Source organism: Neoarius graeffei, chromosome 20 (genome assembly GCF_027579695.1).
Source record: "Neoarius graeffei isolate fNeoGra1 chromosome 20, fNeoGra1.pri, whole genome shotgun sequence".
Classification (NCBI taxonomy): Eukaryota; Metazoa; Chordata; class Actinopteri; order Siluriformes; family Ariidae; genus Neoarius; species Neoarius graeffei.
Genome location: NC_083588.1, coordinates 43,108,459 through 43,128,805, shown reverse-complemented (window position 1 = coordinate 43,128,805; position 20,347 = coordinate 43,108,459). Strand labels below are relative to the sequence as shown.

At 42.0% G+C, this 20,347-nt stretch overlaps 1 protein-coding gene across 1 annotated transcript in view; it reads right to left on the bottom strand.

The window, feature by feature from the left end:
• Window positions 1-20,347, bottom strand: part of pitpnc1a (phosphatidylinositol transfer protein cytoplasmic 1a) — a 196,248-nt gene that overhangs the window by 23,825 nt on the left and 152,076 nt on the right. Inside the window, exon 6 of the mRNA XM_060902622.1 lies at window positions 10,377-10,448. Coding sequence (XP_060758605.1) covers window positions 10,377-10,448 — 72 coding nt within the window. The remainder of the gene's footprint in view (window positions 1-10,376; window positions 10,449-20,347) is intronic.

The window sequence follows — 20,347 nt, the reverse complement described above, 5'->3', positions numbered from 1 at the left end:
GGTACAACCCCTCATTAACATATGACTGCCCATAGTAATCTGAATCAAGAAGACGGAGCTGTGCAAACTCTGTTGGAGTTGACCGGCAGTCCGCAAACCATAAGTAAACATTCAAAATTTGCAAAATTTACTGTATTGGATATTGTAATAGATTTCTCCGTTTGGACTGAATCTTAGTTCGCTTGCATGACCAGTCAAAGCCCGATCAGCTATGGTTAACATTCTTTCCATGATGCTAAATTTAGATAAAAACATATAGTTTCATGTAGGTAGTTTGCTAAGCTACATTATCTGAATTGACCATAGTACTGGAGTAATAAACAACTCCCTGTTGTGTGATTTTGAGAAATTTGTTAGCCATGATGCACTGAAATGAGCTCCCATAAACACTAATAATACTGAAGGTTCTTTGTTTTTCACCACTTCAAGCAGTTAACTGTTGCTAGTTCTGTTAGCTTACAGTGGTGCTTGAAAGTTTGTGAACCCTTTAGAATTTTCTATATTTCTGAATAAATATGACCTAACACATCATCAGATTTTCACACAAGTCCTAAAAGTAGATAAAGAGAACCCAGTTAAACAAATGAGACAAAAATATTATACTTAATAATTTATTTATTGAGGAAAATGATCCGATATTGCATACCTGTGAGTGGCAAAAGTATGTGAACCTCTAGGATTAGCAGTTAATTTGAAGGTGAAATTAGAGTCAGGTGTTTTCAATCAATGGGATGACAATCAGGTGTGAGTGGGCACCCAGTTTTATTTAAAGAACAGGGATCTATCAAAGTCTGAGCTTCACAACACATGTTTGTGGAAGTGTATCATGGCACGAACAAAGGAGATTTCTGAGGACCTCAGAAAAAGTGTTGTTGATGCTCATCAGGCTGGAAAAGTTACATAACCATCTCTAAAGAATTTGGACTCCACCAATCCAGAGTCAGACAGATTGTGTACAAATGGAGGAAATTCAAGCCCATTGTTACCCTCCCCCAGGAGTGGTCGACCAACAAAGATCACTCCAAGAGCAAGGTGTGTAATAGTCGGCAAGGTCACAATGGACCCCAGGGTAACTTCTAAGCAACTGAAGGCCTCTCTCACATTGGCTAATATTAATGTTCATGAGTCCATCATCAGGAGAACACTGAACAACAATGGTGTGCATGGCGGGGTTGCAAGGAGAAAGCCACTACTCTCCAAAAACAACATTGCTGCTCGTCTGCAGTTTGCTAAAGATCATGTGGACAAGCCAGAAGGCTATTGGAAAAATGTTTTGTGGATGGATTAGACCAAAATAGAACTTTTTGGTTTCAATGAGAAGCGTTATGTTTGGAGAAAGGAAAACACTGCATTCCAGCATAAGAACCTTATCCCATCTGTGAAACATGGTGGTGGTAGCATCATGGTTTGGGCCTGTTTTGCTGCATCTTGGCCAGGACGGCTTGCCATCATTGATGGAACAATTAATTCTGAATTATACCAGCAAATTCTAAAGGAAAATGTCAGGACATCTGTCCATGAACTGAATCTCAAGAGAAGGTGGGTCATGCAACAAGACAACGATCCTAAGCACACAAGTTGTTCTACCAAAGAATGGTTAAAGAAGAATAAAGTTAATGTTTTGGAATGGCCAAGTCAAAGTGCTGACCTTAATCCAATCGAAATGTTGTGGAAGGACCTGAAGCGAGCAGTTCATGTGAGGAAACCCACCAACATCCCAGAGTTGAAGCTGTTCTGTACGGAGGAATGGGCTAAAATTCCTCCAAGCCGGTGTGCAGGACTGATCAACAGTTACCGGAAACGTTTAGTTGCTGTTATTGCTGCACAAGGGGGTCACACCAGATACTGAATGCAAAGGTTCACATACTTTTGCCACTCACAGATATGTAATATTGGATCATTTTCCTCAATAAATAAATGATCAAGTATAATATTTTTGTTTCATTTGTTTAACTGGGTTCTCTTTATCTACTTTTAGGACTTGTGTGAAAATCTGATGATGTTTTAGGTCATATTTATGCAGAAATTTAGAAAATTCTAAAGGGTTCACAAATTTTCAAGCAGCACTCTGTGTGTGTGTGTGTGTGTGTGTGTGTGTGTGTGTGTGTGTGTGTGTGTGTGTGTGATAGGCACAAGCATCTGGATACCATCATAAAAACATAAAAACAGCAACCTGAAGACCGTAGCAAAACAATTCCTTGTGGGCTGTTCGATTCATTTTGGTGAGTTGATTTTTTTTTAACAGTTTGAGAAACTGAACCGGGCATTTTCTTAAGAGTCCATGTTAGTCCACACTTTCTTGCTCTTTGCTGATTTTTATTTGCCCACTGTTGTGCACACTACATCGTGATACCAAAGGTGTCCAACCAACTGAATGCAGTTTACTTAGAAAAAAAAAAGGACAACTCAGTTGTGCTGGTGAACTGGTACAAACAACTCACTAAAAAGAATCATTCAAAAAGAACAACTCGTTTGGGAACTTTACACCACTAATTAATTCCATGGGTGTGGATGACATGGTTCTCAATTACAGATGTAAATTACTGCCAATCAGAGTGAAGCTATTTACATATTTAATATTTAAAGGCACAGCCACAAAATCAGCCTAATTTAGCCATTAGGGTTTTCATACCATGCTAAAATAGCATGAGAAAAAAAAAAACACTGCAAACTTTACAAACACATCACAGAGAATAATAGAAAATAATATGGCATGTCCCCTTTAAGGAAGAGGAAAACATGGCTGCCAACTGTCCCGAATTTTTCGTATTTGTTACGAATTTGCAAATAAAATACGAAAATACGATTTTATCTCATATGTATATGAATTTGCAATGAAAATATAACAGGGAACATTTTTATGAATCACCAGTTCATCATTCTTGCTGTGCACTGTCTTCAAACGCGTGAAGAATAGACCGGCAGGAAAATTTATCAAGTAGTATAAGATTGTATATGTAGTGAGGTCATATCAGATTAGTATCGCGATTCTGTCCAATCAAATGCCTTTTGCATTTGCATTTCCTGTGACGTCAATCATCTCATCTCATTATCTCTAGCCGCTTTATCCTGTTCTACAGGGTCGCAGGCAAGCCGGAGCCTATCCCAGCTGACTACGGGCGAAAGGCGGGGTACACCCTGGACAAGTCGCCAGGTCATCACAGGGCTGACACATAGACACAGACAACCATTCACACTCACATTCACACCTATGCTCAATTTAGAGTCACCAGTTAACCTAACCTGCATGTCTTTGGACTGTGGGGGAAACCGGAGCACCCGGAGGAAACCCACGCGGACACGGGGAGAACATGCAAACTCCGCACAGAAAGGCCCTTGTTGGCCACGGGGCTCGAACCCGGACCTTCTTGCTGTGAGGTGACAGCGCTAACCACTACACCACCATGCCGCCCGACGTCAATCATGTAGAAAAAAATAATCGATAGATCTTGTTGTGTTCACGATGGGAAAATGGCGGAACCAAGCGATGGTGGGAAACAAGGCAAGCCAACAAAAAGAAAGCAAATGTTTTCAGCAAGTTATACTTCTGAATTTTTATTTATCCTTGCATCTTCGAAAAGCCCAAACCATGCGTTTTGCAAGGTTTGTAGGTGGGCCATATCTATTGTACATGGAGGGCAGAATGATATAGTGGTGCATTCAAAATCTAAGATGCACTTGGATGCTGTAAAAATTGACTCCATCAAATTAACCTCTTGGGTGGCAAATAATGACTTTGAGACCATTTTTGCGGAGTGTTTGTTTACTGCATTTTTTTATTGAACACAACATTCCTCTTGCTACTGCCAGCCACGTGGGGCCATTGTTATGTGCTGCTTTTCCGAAATCAGAAGCGGTAAAAAAAATTGAGTGCAAAAACAACGTGCATTCTGCACAAAATGAGTAAATCAAACCAAGAAGGCATTGTTTTACAACTTCACAGTGTAATTTTATGGAATTTTCCATTTTTTGTGACTAAAGTGTCATAGGATTAAGAATCACCTATCAATATCAATTCTGCAGACTTTCAGGTGTACACGAGTTCCATGTTTGTGCCAAAGGTGTTGCTTATTACGTATATTACATGATCAAGTTTGTGAATTGAAAAGTGGGTTGATTTTACTCTTAATAAAAATATTCAGGTCAAAATGTCTTCTATATTTCTTTTATATCTTTTATACTTAAATATCGAGATACAGTATGTATCGTATCAACAGTTTGTGTGTCGTTACAGCCCTATTTGACATTGCAACCCATTATGGCATCTTTGTACAATTCTCATACCAGTGGAATTTTGGTTCACCGTTGTTGAATATTGACAATATGTCTGTTCTATACGGTATCACCCTTAGTTGACCAAAAAACAGACTTGTGTTATGGGGGATATTCTAGAAGCAATTTGGAAAAATAAAACCCAAAATGGGGGCAGCACGGTGGCGTAGTGGTTAGCGCTGTCGCCTCACAGCAAGAAGGTCCGGGTTCGAGCCCCGTGGCCGGCGAGGGCCTTTCTGTGCGGAGTTTGCATGTTCTCCCCGTGTCCGCGTGGGTTTCCTCCGGGTGCTCCGGTTTCCCCCACAGTCCAAAGACATGCAGGTTAGGTTAACTGGTGACTCTAAATTGACCGTAGGTGTGAATGTGAGTGTGAATGGTTGTCTGTGTCTATGTGTCAGCCCTGTGATGACCTGGCGACTTGTCCAGGGTGTACCCCGCCTTTCGACCGTAGTCAGCTGGGATAGGCTCCGGCTTGCCTGCGACCCTGTAGAACAGGATAAAGCGGCTAGAGATAATGAGATGAGATGAGATGAGATGAGAAATCCCCAAATCATTCTTTTATACCATCCTTTTCATGGTGTTACTGTTGTTTAAACACTACAGAAATCCTGATTTTTTCAACTTTACTGAAGCTGCTCAGACCCAACATTTTTGTTTTAAAATGCAGGAAGTGCAACAAATTACGGTCTTATTTTTCAAAATATTCTGTGGGAGGCCCTCCCAGACCCCCACCAATGAGAGTGGGCGTTGCGCCCTCTTGTGCTTACCCCCTTGAGCACCTCCAGTGCTCATCACAAGCCTTCAGGCTGTATCATCATCTTCTTCTTCTTCTTTTGGCTGCTCCTGATTAGGGGTCGCCACAGCGGATCTTTCATCTCCATTGCTCCCTGTTTTCCGCATCCTTCTCTACCACACCTGCCACTTTCATGTCCTCTCTCACCACATCCATGTATCTCCTCTTTGGCTTTCCTCGTTTTCGTTTGCCTGGCAGCTCCATCCTCAACATTCTCCTTCCCACATGCTCTGCATCTCTTCTCAGGATGTGCCCATACCATCTGTCTCATCTCTCTTAGCTTAATTCCCAAGCTCTCCACATGTGCTGTCCCTCTGATGTGCTCGTTCCTTATCCTGTCCAACCTCCCATCGCAAACCTTAACATTCTCAACTCCGCCACCTCCGACTTTGCCTCCTGTCTCTTCGTTAAGGGTACAGCCTCCAATCCATACATCACAGCTGGTCTCACTACTGTCTTATACAGCTTACCTTTCACTTTTGCTGGGACTTTCCTATCACAAATGACTCCCGAAATCCTTCTCCAACTGCTCCACTCTGCCCGCACTCTCTTTCTCACCTCACTATCGCAGCCCCCCCCCCCCCTTTTTTTTTTTTTTTACAAGTCTTCAGCGTGTATATTACTAATTATTTCAATCTCTGGATGTTGGCAGCTATGCGAATAAGATGTATCAGGAAAGGGATATGTTTGACTGAAGAAGTGGTCATTGTGTAATAAAGAGCAAAGCAAGATTTGAACGAACCTGTTGAAAAGAAAAGTGTAAGAAGAGAGAAATCTAGGTGTATCAATTATAGACTAAGGGAAGAATAGCTATAAAGAGGACAGAAAATGAAGTGGACAGTCAGACGATATAAATACAATCAACCTCAAATCTGCTAATTAACCTTGATTCATCTTTCTTGTGCTTACCTTTTATAAAAATGACAGATCATACAGAGAGTATAAAACTGGAGTAGATTTTTTAGATTGACTCTCACAATCACAGTAATATGCAGCCAGTGTTCCTGATTCATCAGCACTGAGAGGCTATTTTAACAGAAACACAGTTCAAAGAAGGACCGTTAGCTGTGAAAACAACAAGTATGATGATGCCATTATGAGCTGTGATGGAACGGACAGAGATGCCTACAGCTTTGTTTCCTACAATATATCCCCCCCCCCCAAAAAAAAACCCCAGAAGCTTCAAAGTGGCTTCAGCACTGAAACAGAATTAAAAAAAAATAAACTAATTAAAAAAAAACAACCCATAGGCTTTTACTTAGTGTCTGCCAACTACAGAAATTCAGCAGCGACAGAGAAGGTTATGCAGCCTGACCGGATTCAGAGAAATCAGTGTTTGTGGAGAAAAACGAGCATGAGCTCTGCTGCAGCTTGTCCTCTGATCTGTAAACGGCCAGCAAAATGCTGAAGAGGATAAGATCACTATTAAAGGCAATTTATACAATCAATTTGCGTGATCTATCTATGTCAGTGATCATATCTACATTTGTTGATTCACTCATTGAGACCTGCAGTGCATCAGACTGCGTGACCCTGCAGTGGATAGTGAAGACAGCAGGGAACATCTATATATACATACACACCCATAATGCACTGTTCACCTACACCAGGATTACCTGTCATACAGCTACAGCACTATAATCACTTTATTGCTGACACTCAGGCACTTCAATGCTGATAGTTATGATGATGAGGCTGAGTCACGACACACCAATCCACTCACTACCGTATGCTATGGTACATACTGTATGCTCACACTGTTACAACAGACTCCTGCACGGTGCCTTTATTGTCTTATTCTTTACTGTCAGTCGTGCACTGCCACTTTTTTCTAATTGTGCACTATATGTTATGGGATGTATTCATCGTCATCTATTTCTGTAATATTGCATGAAGGCCTTGAAGAATTCTATTTCATTCTACATGTACAGTGTCTTGCAAAAGTCTTCATCCCCCTTGGTGTTTGTTCTGTTTTGTTGCATTACAAGCTGGAATTAAAATGGATTTTTGGGGGGTTAGAACCATTTGATTTACACAACATGCCTACAACTTTAAAGGTGAAAATTGTTATTTTATTGTGACACAGATAATAATTAAGATGAAAAAAACCCCAGAAATCTGGAGTGTGCATTCATCCCCCAAAGTCAATACTTTGTAGAGCCACCTTTTGCGGCAATTACAGCTGCAAGTCTCTTGGGATATGTCTCTATTAGCTTAGCACATCTAGCCACTGGGATTTTTTGACCATTCCTCAAGGCAAAACTGCTACAACTCCAAGTTAGATGGGTTGCATTGGTGGACAGCAATCTTCAAGTTATGCCACAGATTCTTAATTGGATTGAGGTCTGGGCTTTGTCTAGGCCATTCCAAGACATTTAAATGTTTCCCTTTAAACCACTCCAGTGTAGCTTTAGCAGTATGTTTAGGGTCATTGTCCTGCTTGAACATGAACCTTTGTCCTAGTCTCAAACCACTGGCTGACTCAAACAGGTTTTCCTCCAGAATTGCCCTGTATTTAGTGCCATCCATCTTTCCTTCAGTCCTGGCCAGCTTTCCTGTCCCTGCAGACAAAAAATATCTCCACAGCATGATGCTGCCACCACCATGCTTCACTGTAGGAATGGTGTTCTCAGGGTGTTGGGTTTGCGTCACACGTGGCATTTCCCATGATGGCCAAAAAGATCAATTTCATTTGACCAGAGAATCTTCTTCCATGTGTTTGGGGAGTCTGCCACATGCTGTTGGGCAAACTCCAAATGTGTTTTCTTAACCGGTGACTTTTTTTCTGGCCACTCTTCCATAAAGCCCCACTCTGTGGAGTGTATGGCTTAAAGTGGTCCTATGGACAGATACTCCCATCTCCGCTGTGGATCTTTGCAGCTCCTTCAGTGTTATCTTTGGTATTTTTGTTGCATCTCTGATTAATGCCCTCCTTGCCCGGTCTGTGAGTTTTGGTGAGCCGCCTTCTCTTGTCAGGTTTGTAGTGGCACCATATTCTTTCCATTTTTATATAATGGATTTAATGGTGCTCCGTGGGATATTCAAAGTTTGGGATATTTTTTATAACCCAACCCTGATCTATACTTCATAACTTTGTCTCTGACTTGTTTGGAGGCTCCTTCGTTTTCATGTTGCTTGCTTAGTAGTGTTGCAGAGTCAGGGTCCTTCCAGAACAGGTTGATTTATACAGACATCATGTGACAGATCATGTGACACTTTGATTGCACACGTTTCATATGAAAGGGGATGAATACCTATGCACACTCCAGATTTCTGTTTTTTCATCTTAATTATTGTTTGTGTCACAATAAAAGAATAATTTGCGCCTTTAAAGTGGTAGGCATGTTGTGTTAATCAAATGGTGATACCCTCCAAAAATCCATTTTAATTCCAGCTTGTAATGCAACAAAACAGGACAAACACCAAGGGGGACGAATACTTTTGCAAGACACTGTATATGGCTAGAATGACAATAAAGCTCTATAATCTCCATCCTAAGAAAACACTGAGTACAATGTGGGAATAGAGCCAAAATGGGAAACCTATCTGTCGCAATATGTCATGCATACACTCATTCACTCCTAGGGGCAATTTAGCATAAACACTGCATCTACCAGCATGTTTTTGGGAGGTGGAAGGAACCCGGAGGAAACTCACACAGACACGGGGAGAAATGTTGGAAGTGCCTTGCTGATTAATGAAGTAAGAGGATAATAACCTGACTGATTTGTCTCCTCAACAAAGTATTTCCACCCACGGAACTATTGGATTTTTCTTTTGTTGTTATTTGCTCCATTCTGTGTAAACTCTAGAGACTGTTGTACATGAAAATCCCCAGACATCAGGAGTTAAAATGTTGAAATAAAAAAAAAAATACAAGAAACAAACAAAGAAGAAGAAGAAAAAAAGCCCATCTGGCACAATCACATTTTTCTCCTTTCGAATGTTCTCCATTAACTGGAGCTTTTGACTTGTATTTACATGATTTTGTGCATGGTGTTACTACTGCATGATTGGCTGATTGGATACAGTAATTGCATTAATGACCAGCTGTAGTGGTATTCCTATTAAAGTGGCCAGTGAGTGTTGTCGAGTGTGGAATTTGAAGTTATAAACACGGGAGTTTTGTACTTTTCTGTTTCACGTCTCTCTTTTTGCACCTACTAAATCTTTTCCATCCTATTTGACTCCACAGAACTCACAGAATCCCCTGCGAAAGCCACTCCTTTTGCCAAAATAGATGGTAGAAAATGGATGACATCAGCAGAGGTGGGAGTACAGCAGCCATATTTTGTTCTTGTTCCTCGCCATTAGTCATAAAATCTGTGCTTCAACGTGCTCAACGTGCCTTATCATCATCTCCTTCAAGTGCCACTGTTCAGACATTCTCCTTATGGATCATTTATCAGGCATCATTCCTAACGCAACATCAATCAAGTATCAAAACTCATTACTTTAAGTGTCAGATGGCACTTGTCAATCCTCGGGTATTGCGTTAGAGTGTTGTGCCAAGATAATGAATACTGTGACTTACCCTGTGATTCATTATTCCTCTGACAGAATTGGTCTTCCAGCTTGTATTCAGTATAACAATGTTATTGTGCTTTATAGTTTAAAATATGTGCCTTAAAATAGATTGTGGACATAATTATTTTACTGACAAAGCGCAAGGATGAGCTAATATTATCACCATAGGCGCAGACTTGAATCAGAAACTCGACATGAGTTATTATGAGCACAGAAAGTCTAATAAGCCAAGCCAGACAGCTCATACAGTGTATACGTTACTGCGCTGGACGAGCCGCAGTTCTGAAAATAGAATACTGAATAATTCTGTGCCTTTAGTGTTCCTTATTATATCTCATAACTGATATTTTCCATAGTGTGGGAGCAAACAGATCTGAACAATAAAGTAAAAAAAAAAAGCAGCAATAGACCGTTTTGCATCAATATTTAATGAGCTAAGACTTTTAATACTTATCTATGGCATTATAAAAGACTTATCTACCATGCTTTTCATTAAAGAATTTAAAGCACAACGTGGCAGGGGTGGTGGTGAAAGCACCAGTTTTTCTTTAGGCTCTGTAGATTCATAAACTCAGAAAATGATAAAAACCAATCACTTGAGGAGAAACTAAATATTCAGTGAAGTATCATGAGAATTTGTCAGACCCTGAGCAAGTTCTACGAAAACACATTTATTCATCCATCAATCATATTTTGAAAATGCACACACACACACACACACACACACACACACACACACACACACACACACACACACACACACACACCACTGGTACTTACTCACATTGTCATTGCTGCCGTTGTTGTCCTCATATTTTGTCTCTATGTGCATGGAAAACTTTGGCAAGAAAGAACACTACAAAGGAAAAAAACAAGGATTAATTAAAAGCTGCCAAAGCACAAAATTTAAAATAATCCCCATCTACATTGTCAGTTCCCTAATATGCTAATGGTTTAGTTTTCCGTTAGTCCTATCTCTACATTGATCCCGTCACTGATTTGTTACCTGCCTGTGTTCACCTGTTCTTTCTTAAGGCCCGGTCCCACATATAGCTACAACTATAATGATAACTATAAATAAATTGGTCCCCTGCAGTTTAGATTAGATTAGATTAGATTAGATTAGATTAGATTAGATTAGATTAGATTAGATTAGATTAGATTAGATTAGATTAGATTAGATTAGATTAGATTAGATTAGATAGAACTTTATTGATCCCTTTGGGCGGGTTCCCTCAGGGAAATTAAGATTCCAGCAGCATCATTACAGATAAACAGAGAATAGAAAATAGAGAAAAAAACCTTCTAGATAAATTAAATTAAAGTATTTACATATACAGATATAAAAAGAATAAGATATGGGGAGGAGAGGAAGGGGGAGGAGGAAAAAAAGGGGGAGGGGCAGGAGAGATATTGCACTTTATATTGCACATTGCCTGGTATTGCTTTTTGTCAGGCTAGGCTACTGCTCCTTCCCGTCCTCTGTCCTCCTGTTACCCCTCCTCCCCCCCAGAGAGGAGTTGTACAGTCTGATGGCGTGAGGGACAAAGGAGTTTTTAAGTCTGTTAGTCCTGCATTTGGGAAGGAGCATTCTATCACTGAACAGGCTCCTCTGGTTGCAGAAGGTGACTGGCATCGTCCATGATGTTCAATAGTTTGTCCATAGACCTCTTCTCTGCCACCGTCACCAGAGAGTCCAGCTTCATGCCGACCACAGAGCCGGCCCGCCTGATCAGTTTGTCCAGCCTGGATGTATCCTTCTTGGATGTGCTGCCCCCCCAGCACACCACGGTGTAAAACAGGACACTGGCCACCACAGACTGATAGAACATCCACAGGAGTTTCCTGCAGATGTTAAAGGACCGCAGCCTCCTCAGGAAGTATAGCTTGCTCTGTCCCTTCCTGTATAAATGATTGGTGTTGCAAGTCCAGTCCAGCTTACTGTCCAGCCACAGCCCGAGGTACTTGAAGGAATCCACAGCCTCCACTTCGACTCCCTGGATCAGAACTGGTCGTGACCTTGGTCTGGATCTCCCAAAGTCAATGACCAGCGCTTTGGTCTTTGAGGTGTTGAGCTGCAGATGGTTCCTGTTGCACCACACAGCAAAGTCCCTCACCAGGCTCCTATACTCCTCCTCTCTGTCGTCACTGATACACCAAACAATGGCTGTGTCATCGGCAAACTTCTGAATGTGACACAGCTCCGAGTTGTAGCAGAAGTCCACGGTGTACAGGGTGAAGAGAAGAGGGGTCAGCACCGTGCCCTGGGGTACTCCAGTGCTGCTAATCACAGTGTCAGATGTGATGTCCTTCATCCTGACGTACTGTGGCCTGTCGGTGAGGTAGCTGGAGATCCAGGTGACCAGGCAGGGGTCCACTCGCATCCTGTTAAGTTTGTCCTGAAGCAAAAGGGGCTGGATGGTGTTGGTGTTTATGTGGTTGGTGCTCATACCAGATTGATAACGATACCTATAGCCCAGGCCTGGGTTTATCGGTATCGGTGAATTTGCTTCTGGAGCGATTTTTCCAGGTCTGGATCTGATCCAGTAAAACATCTGGCCAATCAGGTAATTGTTTACATGTGACTTTGTCTGAGCACATGCTGTTTTCCCCGGGTATCTTTGTACATCCTTGTGGCATCATGAAGTCACAGAATACAAACACTCATTCGCTACATTCACTCGTGAAATATACATTCACCACTCGAAGATAAACTTCATGTCTTCACGCAAGCATGTAATATCCTCTGTGTACGGTGTTTTTTTATTGACAATAAAAAATATCAACTAAAGACCACTAATGAGCAGGTAGTAGCTGGTCTGAAATATATTTTTCTGTTTCAACTGATTTATATAATGCTGTTCACAACAGATGTTGGCACAATACAGCTCCACAGTCTGTCTCATAATCAGCAAACCAAACCCAGTGGCAAGCAAACTCCCAAACGGAGCAGCATGTAGACACTTGAGAAGAGCCAATACTCAAAGGAGGAACCCACACTCTACTGGGTGACAATGGACCATAAATATATCATATGAAATTTTATAAAACAGGCTTAAAAATAGAGAGGCAGTGCAGTTATCCAGAAGAAAGACCAGTGCTCAAAGGTAATTTTAAAAAATTCACCTTGTCTCCAGGAACACTACTGTTGTCTTGTTGACAATTTGCTGGATGCCTCTGCTAGGAGACTTGGCTATAGATGCGTCTTTTAACAACGTACTGACCCCAAGCACACATCTCAATCCACACAGAAATGGCTGGGGGACACAAAATCAGTGTTTTACAATGGAATCTCAGTCCCCAGATTTTAACTGTTGTGGTTTGATTTGAAGAGGGAAGTTTACATGCACAAACCTATGAATATAACACATATTGAAATGTTCTGTATGGAAGTTTTCTCTAAAATTAACACTACTGGAAGGGGATCAGTCATGAAACTCTCTCCACATAAGATATGTGTCAATAATTCTGAAATCATCCATCTATCCATTATCTGTAACTGCTTATCCTGTACAGGGAAACGGGCAAGCTGGAGCCTATCCCAGCTGACTATAGGCGAGAGGCGGGGTACACCCTGGACAAGACGCCAGATCATCGCAGGGCTGATACATAGAGACAAAAAACCATTCACACTCACAATTTAGAGCCAACAATTAGCCTAACCTGCATGTGTTTGGACTGTGGGGGAAACTGGAGCACCCGGAGGAAACCCACGCAGACACGGCGAGAACATGCAAATGCCACACAGAAAGGCCCCTGTTGGCCACTGGGCTCGAACCCAGAACCTTCTTGCTGTGAGGCAACAGCGCTAACCACTATACCACCGTGACGCCCTTCTGAAACCAGTATTTTGCAAAAAATATTAAATGGAAACATTACTCTCTGGCAATATTCACAGCTACAAGGTTTTTGAATGTCTTTAGATGTTAAATTCACTGAGCATATAAAAGCCATATGGCATATAGAAGCTCGAAGGCATCTCTTGCCGCTGAGAACCCTCGGAAAAACAACATCTTTCAAGGTGTAGTAAATCCCACAGAAAAACTCCAAAGCCTAATTCCACACCTGAAAACACAACTCAAGCTGTACAGATACAGTGCCCTCCACAATTATTGGCACCCCTTGTTAAGATATGTTCTTAGGCTTTTAATAAATTCATTTAAAAAAAATAAATAATATAGGACAACGATGCAAAAAAAGAGAAAAATCCAACCTTTAATTCAAGTGCATTTATTCAGTGGGAAAAAGTCCCACATTAAGAAATGATTCTTTTACATGAAATCATGTGTGCCACAATTATTGGCACCCCTGATGTTAATACTTTGTACAACTCCCTTTTGCCAACAAGACAGCACTTAATATTCTCCTATAACATTTCACAAGATGGGAGAATACAGAGAGAGGGATCTTCAACCATTCCTCTTTGCACAATCTCTCTAAATCATCCAGAGTCCTGGGTCCTCTCCTATGCACTCTCCTCTTCAGCTCACCCCACAGGTTTTCAATTGGGTTGAGGTCTGGGGACTGAGATGGCCATGGGAGGAGCTTGATTTTGTGTCTGGTGAACCATTTTTGTGTAGATTTGGCTACATGTTTAGGGTCATTATCTTGCTGAAAGACCCAGTGATGACCCATCTTCAGCTTTCGGGCAGAGGCCACCAGATTTTGATTTAAAATGTCCTGGTATGGTGGCACGGTGGTGTAGTGGTTAGCGCTGTCGCCTCACAGCAAGAAGGTCCTGGGTTCGAGCCCCGGGGCCGGCGAGGGCCTTTCTGTGTGGAGTTTGCATGTTCTCCCCGTGTCCGCGTGGGTTTCCTCCGGGTGCTCCGGTTTCCCCCACAGTCCAAAGACATGCAGGTTAGGTTAACTGGTGACTCTAAATTGACCGTAGGTGTGAATGTGAGTGTGAATGGTTGTCTGTGTCTATGTGTCAGCCCTGTGATGACCTGGCGACTTGTCCAGGGTGTACCCCGCCTTTCGCCCGTAGTCAGCTGGGATAGGCTCCAGCTTGCCTGTGACCCTGTAGAAGGATAAAGCGGCTAGAGATAATGAGATGAGATGAGATGTCCTGGTATTTCAAAGAGTTCGTGATGCCATGCACCCTAACAAGGTTCCCGGGGCCTTTGGAAGAGAAACAGGCCCACAGCATCACCGATCCTCCCCCATACTTCACAGTGGGCATGAGGTGCTTTTCTGCATACTCATCTTTTGTGATGTATTAGAGTATTTGTTGCCAAAAAGCTCTATCTTGGTCTCATCTGACCAAAGCACACAGTCCCAGTTGAAGTCCCAGTACTGCTTAGCGAACTCCAGACGTTTACATTTACGCTTGTAAGTGAGAAAAGGCTTTTTCTGTGCATGCCTCCCAAACAGCTTGTTGGCATGTAGATGGCGCCTAATGGTTGTTATGGAGACTTTGTGACCCCAAGACGCTACTCTTTGAAGCAATTCTCTAACAGTGAGCTTTGGAGAACTTTTTACTTCTCTTACCATCCTCCTCACTGTGCGTGGTGGCAAGATAAACTTGCATCCTCGTCCAGGCTTGTTTGCCACTGTTCCAGTTGTTTTAAACTTCTTGATGATTCCTCTGACTGTAGATATGGGCAGGTGTAGGCGAGCGGCTATTTTCTTGTAGCCATTGCCTGACTTATGAAGGTCGACACACATCTGCCTTACTCGAATGGTGTGTTCTCTTGTCTTTCCCATGTTGAAGAGTGGATAAGAGAAATAGGCCTCTGTGTCACATCATATTTATACCCCAGGGGAACAGGATGTGATGAATTACTAATTAAAGGTTCCTAGATACTCTGATCAACTTTATAAACTACAGCAGAAATGACAGAAATGCTTCAATTACATTTATTTTCTAGGAATTGTTATGGGTGCCAATAACTGTGGAACAGGCGATTTTATGAAAAATAATTATTTCTTAGTCAGGGATTTTTTATTTTTAATTCACTCGAGTTAAGGGTTACATTTTTCTACAGTTTTCAGTGTGAGATTATGCTTCTGCAATAAAAATTGAATTTATTTTAAGGCTTTTAACACATCTTAACCAGGGGTGCCAGTAATTGTGGAGGGCGCTGTAATTATCAAAGTCTTAGTTCTGGTTAAGTTTGCTTCGATTGCTGTTAAAGAAACTGCTCTGCTATTCTTGCAGGGAAGCACACTTTGTAACAGCCACATTTTACCAGCCTGGTGGGTGACAGCCGGCTGTAATGATGAGCTATTTTCCAGTTTGTTGGATTTATCGCCCTGTTCTCAACCCCTATCTTGTCTCATTCCTCACTCCTCCCTCCACAGCCCAATGCTACCGGCGTCGCCTGGAGATCCAACAATACTCTGATTAGATTCACCCCAGTTTCAGGAATTACTATGGACATACTAATAGGGCTGGGGGAATGGATTAGAGAAGGGCATGGCAAGGGAAGTGATCAATAACAAGTTTTTATAGCAGTGAAAATCACTTCACAAAGGTGCTCACACTTTACACCTTAGAACCACGGGTGATTGCTTTAAGACAACGAGGGAGGCTCAGCCTCCTCTAAAAATGACGAACATCGTGTAGGATGAATTGCGCTAGGCTTATGTTATAGCCAACCTTATAACATTGCTATTTCAGATCCAGAATCATAGAAATATATGTGCTCAACCCAACTACAGTGCAAAATCATTCCCTTATAACTTTCCCCAGTTCGCCTAATGTGTGCGTGAGTTTTTCCCCCGCGTGACAGCGCGATGCAGCCCAGCCTCAGTGGACTTCAATGGCATTTGGGAGCTCTGCGCTTTCAATATCAAAATGCAAGACGATTATTGGACAAATACTGCGAAAACGCCCGCCCACGGAGTCCCACGGACTCCCAGCCTCAGTGCACTTCAATGGCATTTGGGAGCTCTGCGCTTTTCAATATCAAAATGCAAGATGGTTATTGGACAAATACTGCGAAAACGCCCGCCCACCGGACTCCCAGCCTCACAGTGGGAGGGACATGGCAGTTTCCGCGAGGAGACTGGTGATTGGTGAAAGCGGCCGGATATTTTCTTTGATTGACAGCTCGTTTCAAATATAGACAGGCAGCGGTGAATTTCAGTTCAGTCCCATGCGGATTCGCAAGTGCTGTGGTGTATTGTAAGAGATCAGCTTACATTTCGATTTCATTCATACATTTTCATTTCATTACATACGGTTTCTACCAGCTTTTTTAGTTTGTATATATTTTCATTGTAAATAAAGTGTAAATATAGTGTTGTCAAGTTTGCTATCTTAGTTCCAGAAATGTCGTTTATTTAAGTGACTGAACTTGAACTTGAGGGGGCTAGTCAGCTAGCAAGAAAGCTGCGCATGGATGCCAAGCATTGCTGATTTAATTTTGGCGAAGCCATTTGCCAGTCTTCCTTTCGAGGAAAAAATTAAAATTAAAGAGCAGGGTAGACCAACGCCTCAAATTGACTTGGTGAAAAAGGTAGGGAATAATACTCGTTCCTTTCAGCTCTCCTGGTACGAGAAAGTGAATTGGCTAACAGCAAGTGACCCACATCAACAACAGTAAATAGGCTACTTTAGTAATATGTCATGAATGGACCAAAAATATAGAATCTATTTAAAATGTTTATGCTGAGTATATTATATTGGAATATATATTTCTCTGGATATGAATTAAACACAGCTACAATTTGGAAAACATTTTTAAACAAAAACACAGCCGAGAACATTTCACACTACAGACCTGGATTAAAAGTGAATGGTTATCAAAATTGTCAATAAAACATTTCTCAGTCAAAATAAGTAAAATATAGGGAAAGTGTCATTGAATGAAATGTGTGGCACCCAGCTCTATGTTTGGCTCCCCAAGGTCAGTGCTTGTGCCTATTCCAGAACACTCTGCTGTTACTGCTGAGGTTCCTGACAAAGAGCTGCTTTCAATAATGATCAATTTTTAAACAACATGCCACAATTTTAAAATATAAAATGTTAAAATATACCCCCCCCCCAACACCACCATCATGTATATTGGACAGTAGGCTAATGGGCCAAAAGAACCTGTTATTTCACAGTTTGTGACCCTGCCAACAATCAGCCAGATCAGAGGCAAGAGTATGGGCAAAATTGATGTGTTTTTTCTTTTAAAATCTGGAAATATCGTAACCGACCAGCCTCCCCTGTTTGAAAGACTACCAGCCGCCACTGCTTAGAACAGAGTTGCACATATTGTACAACCATCAGAGTTAAATACGAATAATAACACAAGTCAGTTCTGTCTGAACATGCTGACAAAATTCAAAACAGAATGCTAATCCAAAAAATAAAGGCACGATGCATGCTAATGCCACGGTGTTTTTGTGATCTTTCCTGAAGTTTGCTGTTGATTTCAAACTTGCGAAACAAGGCAGCCACTTGTCACTTGCAGCCTACAGCATGTCCGTATGGTTACCAAGCAACCACATCATGCTGATGGTCACAAATAGTCACAAACAGACTTTAACTGACATTGCCAAGTCTGCTTTCACACTTGTCATTTATTTCTCAGCAGCCAGTGCATATTTTAGAGGTATGCATATTTTCAGAAAAGCATTGAGTGATGTCAATAGGTTTTTTTTTTTCAGATTTCAATAAACATGGCTGAAACACAAAGTTGGGAGGGTTTATTGTGAGTATTGGTGCCTTCAGATAGTGTTGTGTTTACTGTGTTCATGAGACGAGCCCATATGAAACCCCCCATTTGTGGTATTCATGACTTCAGAAGTGAAAAATTTCTGAAAGCTCAGAGTTCATGCGTTGTCACGTGCTTGCTGATGTTTTCAGAAATTGTGGAGGCCATGGAAGTCCATTTTTCAGTGGAGGGTAAGTTATATTGTATATATTTTAGTCATATACAGTTTTCTTCATAGTTTTATAATATGTTGGAGGAAAACGGTTGATATTTCCAACAGCCTCATCTTTTCATTATGCCTTTGCATTTCCTACATTATATTACCTAGCTGGCATGGTGGTGTAATGGTGAGCATTGTCGCCTCACAGCAAGAAGGTTCTGGGTTCAAGCCCAGTGGCCGACGGGGGCCTTTCTGTGTGGAGTTTGCATGTTCTCCCTGTGTCTGTGTGGGTTTCCTCCATGTGCTCCGGTTTCCCCCACAGTTCAAGGACATGCGGTGAGGTTAACATGGGGCAGCCTTAGGCTGAGGTGCCCTTGAGCAAGGCACCTACCCCCCAACTGCTCCCCGGGCGCTGCAGCAGAGCTGCCCACTGCTCTGGCTATGTCTGTGCTCATTGCTCACATGTGTGTTCACTGCTTCAGATGGGTTAAATGTAGAGAGGAATTTCACAAGTGTATGTGTGATGAATAAAGTTCTTCTTCTTCTACTCGTTAGCTTGCTAAATTGTTAAAGGAACAGTCCACCGTACTTCCATAATGAAATATGCTCTTATCTGAATTGAGACGAGCTGCTCCGTACCTCTCCGAGCTTTGCGCGACCTCCCAGTCAGTCAGACGCAGTCAGACGCGCTGTCACTCCTGTTAGCAATGTAGCTAGGCTCAGCATGGCCAATGGTATTTTTTGGGGCTGTAGTTAGATGCGACCAAACTCTTCCGCGTTTTTCCTGTTTACATAGGTTTATATGACCAGTGATATGAAACAAGTTCAGTTACACAAATTGAAACGTAGCGATTTTCTATGCTATGGAAAGTCTGCACTATAATGACAGGCGTACTAACACCTTCTGCGCGCTTCGGCAGCGCATTGATATGGAGCTCAGATATCAATGCGCTGCCGAAGCGCACAGAAGGTGTTAGTACGCCTGTCATTATAGTGCGGACTTTCCATAGCATAGAAAATCGCTACGTTTCTATTTGTGTAACTGAACTTGTTTCATGTCACTGGTCATATAAACCTATGTAAACAGGAAAAACGCGGAAGAATTTGGTCGCATCTAACTACAGCCCCAAAAAATACCATTGGCCATACTGAGCCTAGCTACATTGCTAACAGGAGTGACAGCGCGTCTGACTGCGTCTGACTGACTGGGAGGTCGCGCAAAGCTCGGAGAAGTACGGAGCAGCTCGTCTCAATTCAGATAAGAGCATATTTCATTATGGAAGTACGGTGGACTGTTTCTTTAACATTAGCTTCATTGACTTCCAGACGCCGTTGCCTAGCAGCAGTATTCTCACAATGACTTACAGCTTGAACACCAACCATTTCACGTACGCAACTTTCCATATCCTAATCATGAGCTCACAAGCACTTGGACAATTTTATTTTTTATAGCACTGTCGCCTCACAGCAAGAAAGTTCTTGGTTTGAACCTCATGGCTAACTGGGGTCTTTTTATGTGGAGTTTGCATGTTCTCCTCATGCCTATGTGGCTTTGCTCCAGGTGTTCTGGTTACCCACAGTGTAAAGACATGCAACTCTAGGCTTCTGTAAATTGCCTATAGACCCCTTTCACTGACGTCACCCGAAACCGGAAGTAAACAGACCCTGCGCCATTTTGGAAGACCAACAAACTCGTGATAAGGGGATAATAACGGCAGCGGTCTGTGAACCCACGAGAATAAAGTGGAGTGGCAAACGACTTAAACAAACAAACCTGAGCTGTTTTATTTATGATTTATTGGCCCAACAGTAGACTTGAAAGAAACCTGTGTGAGACTTGGCAAAAAACTGTGGATATAATGGATAAGTCTGTGCATGATCTGCGGACACTTTGAGGTAAGCAAACGCAAGAAATTCAGATTTAAAACATGCTAAAGTGGCCTC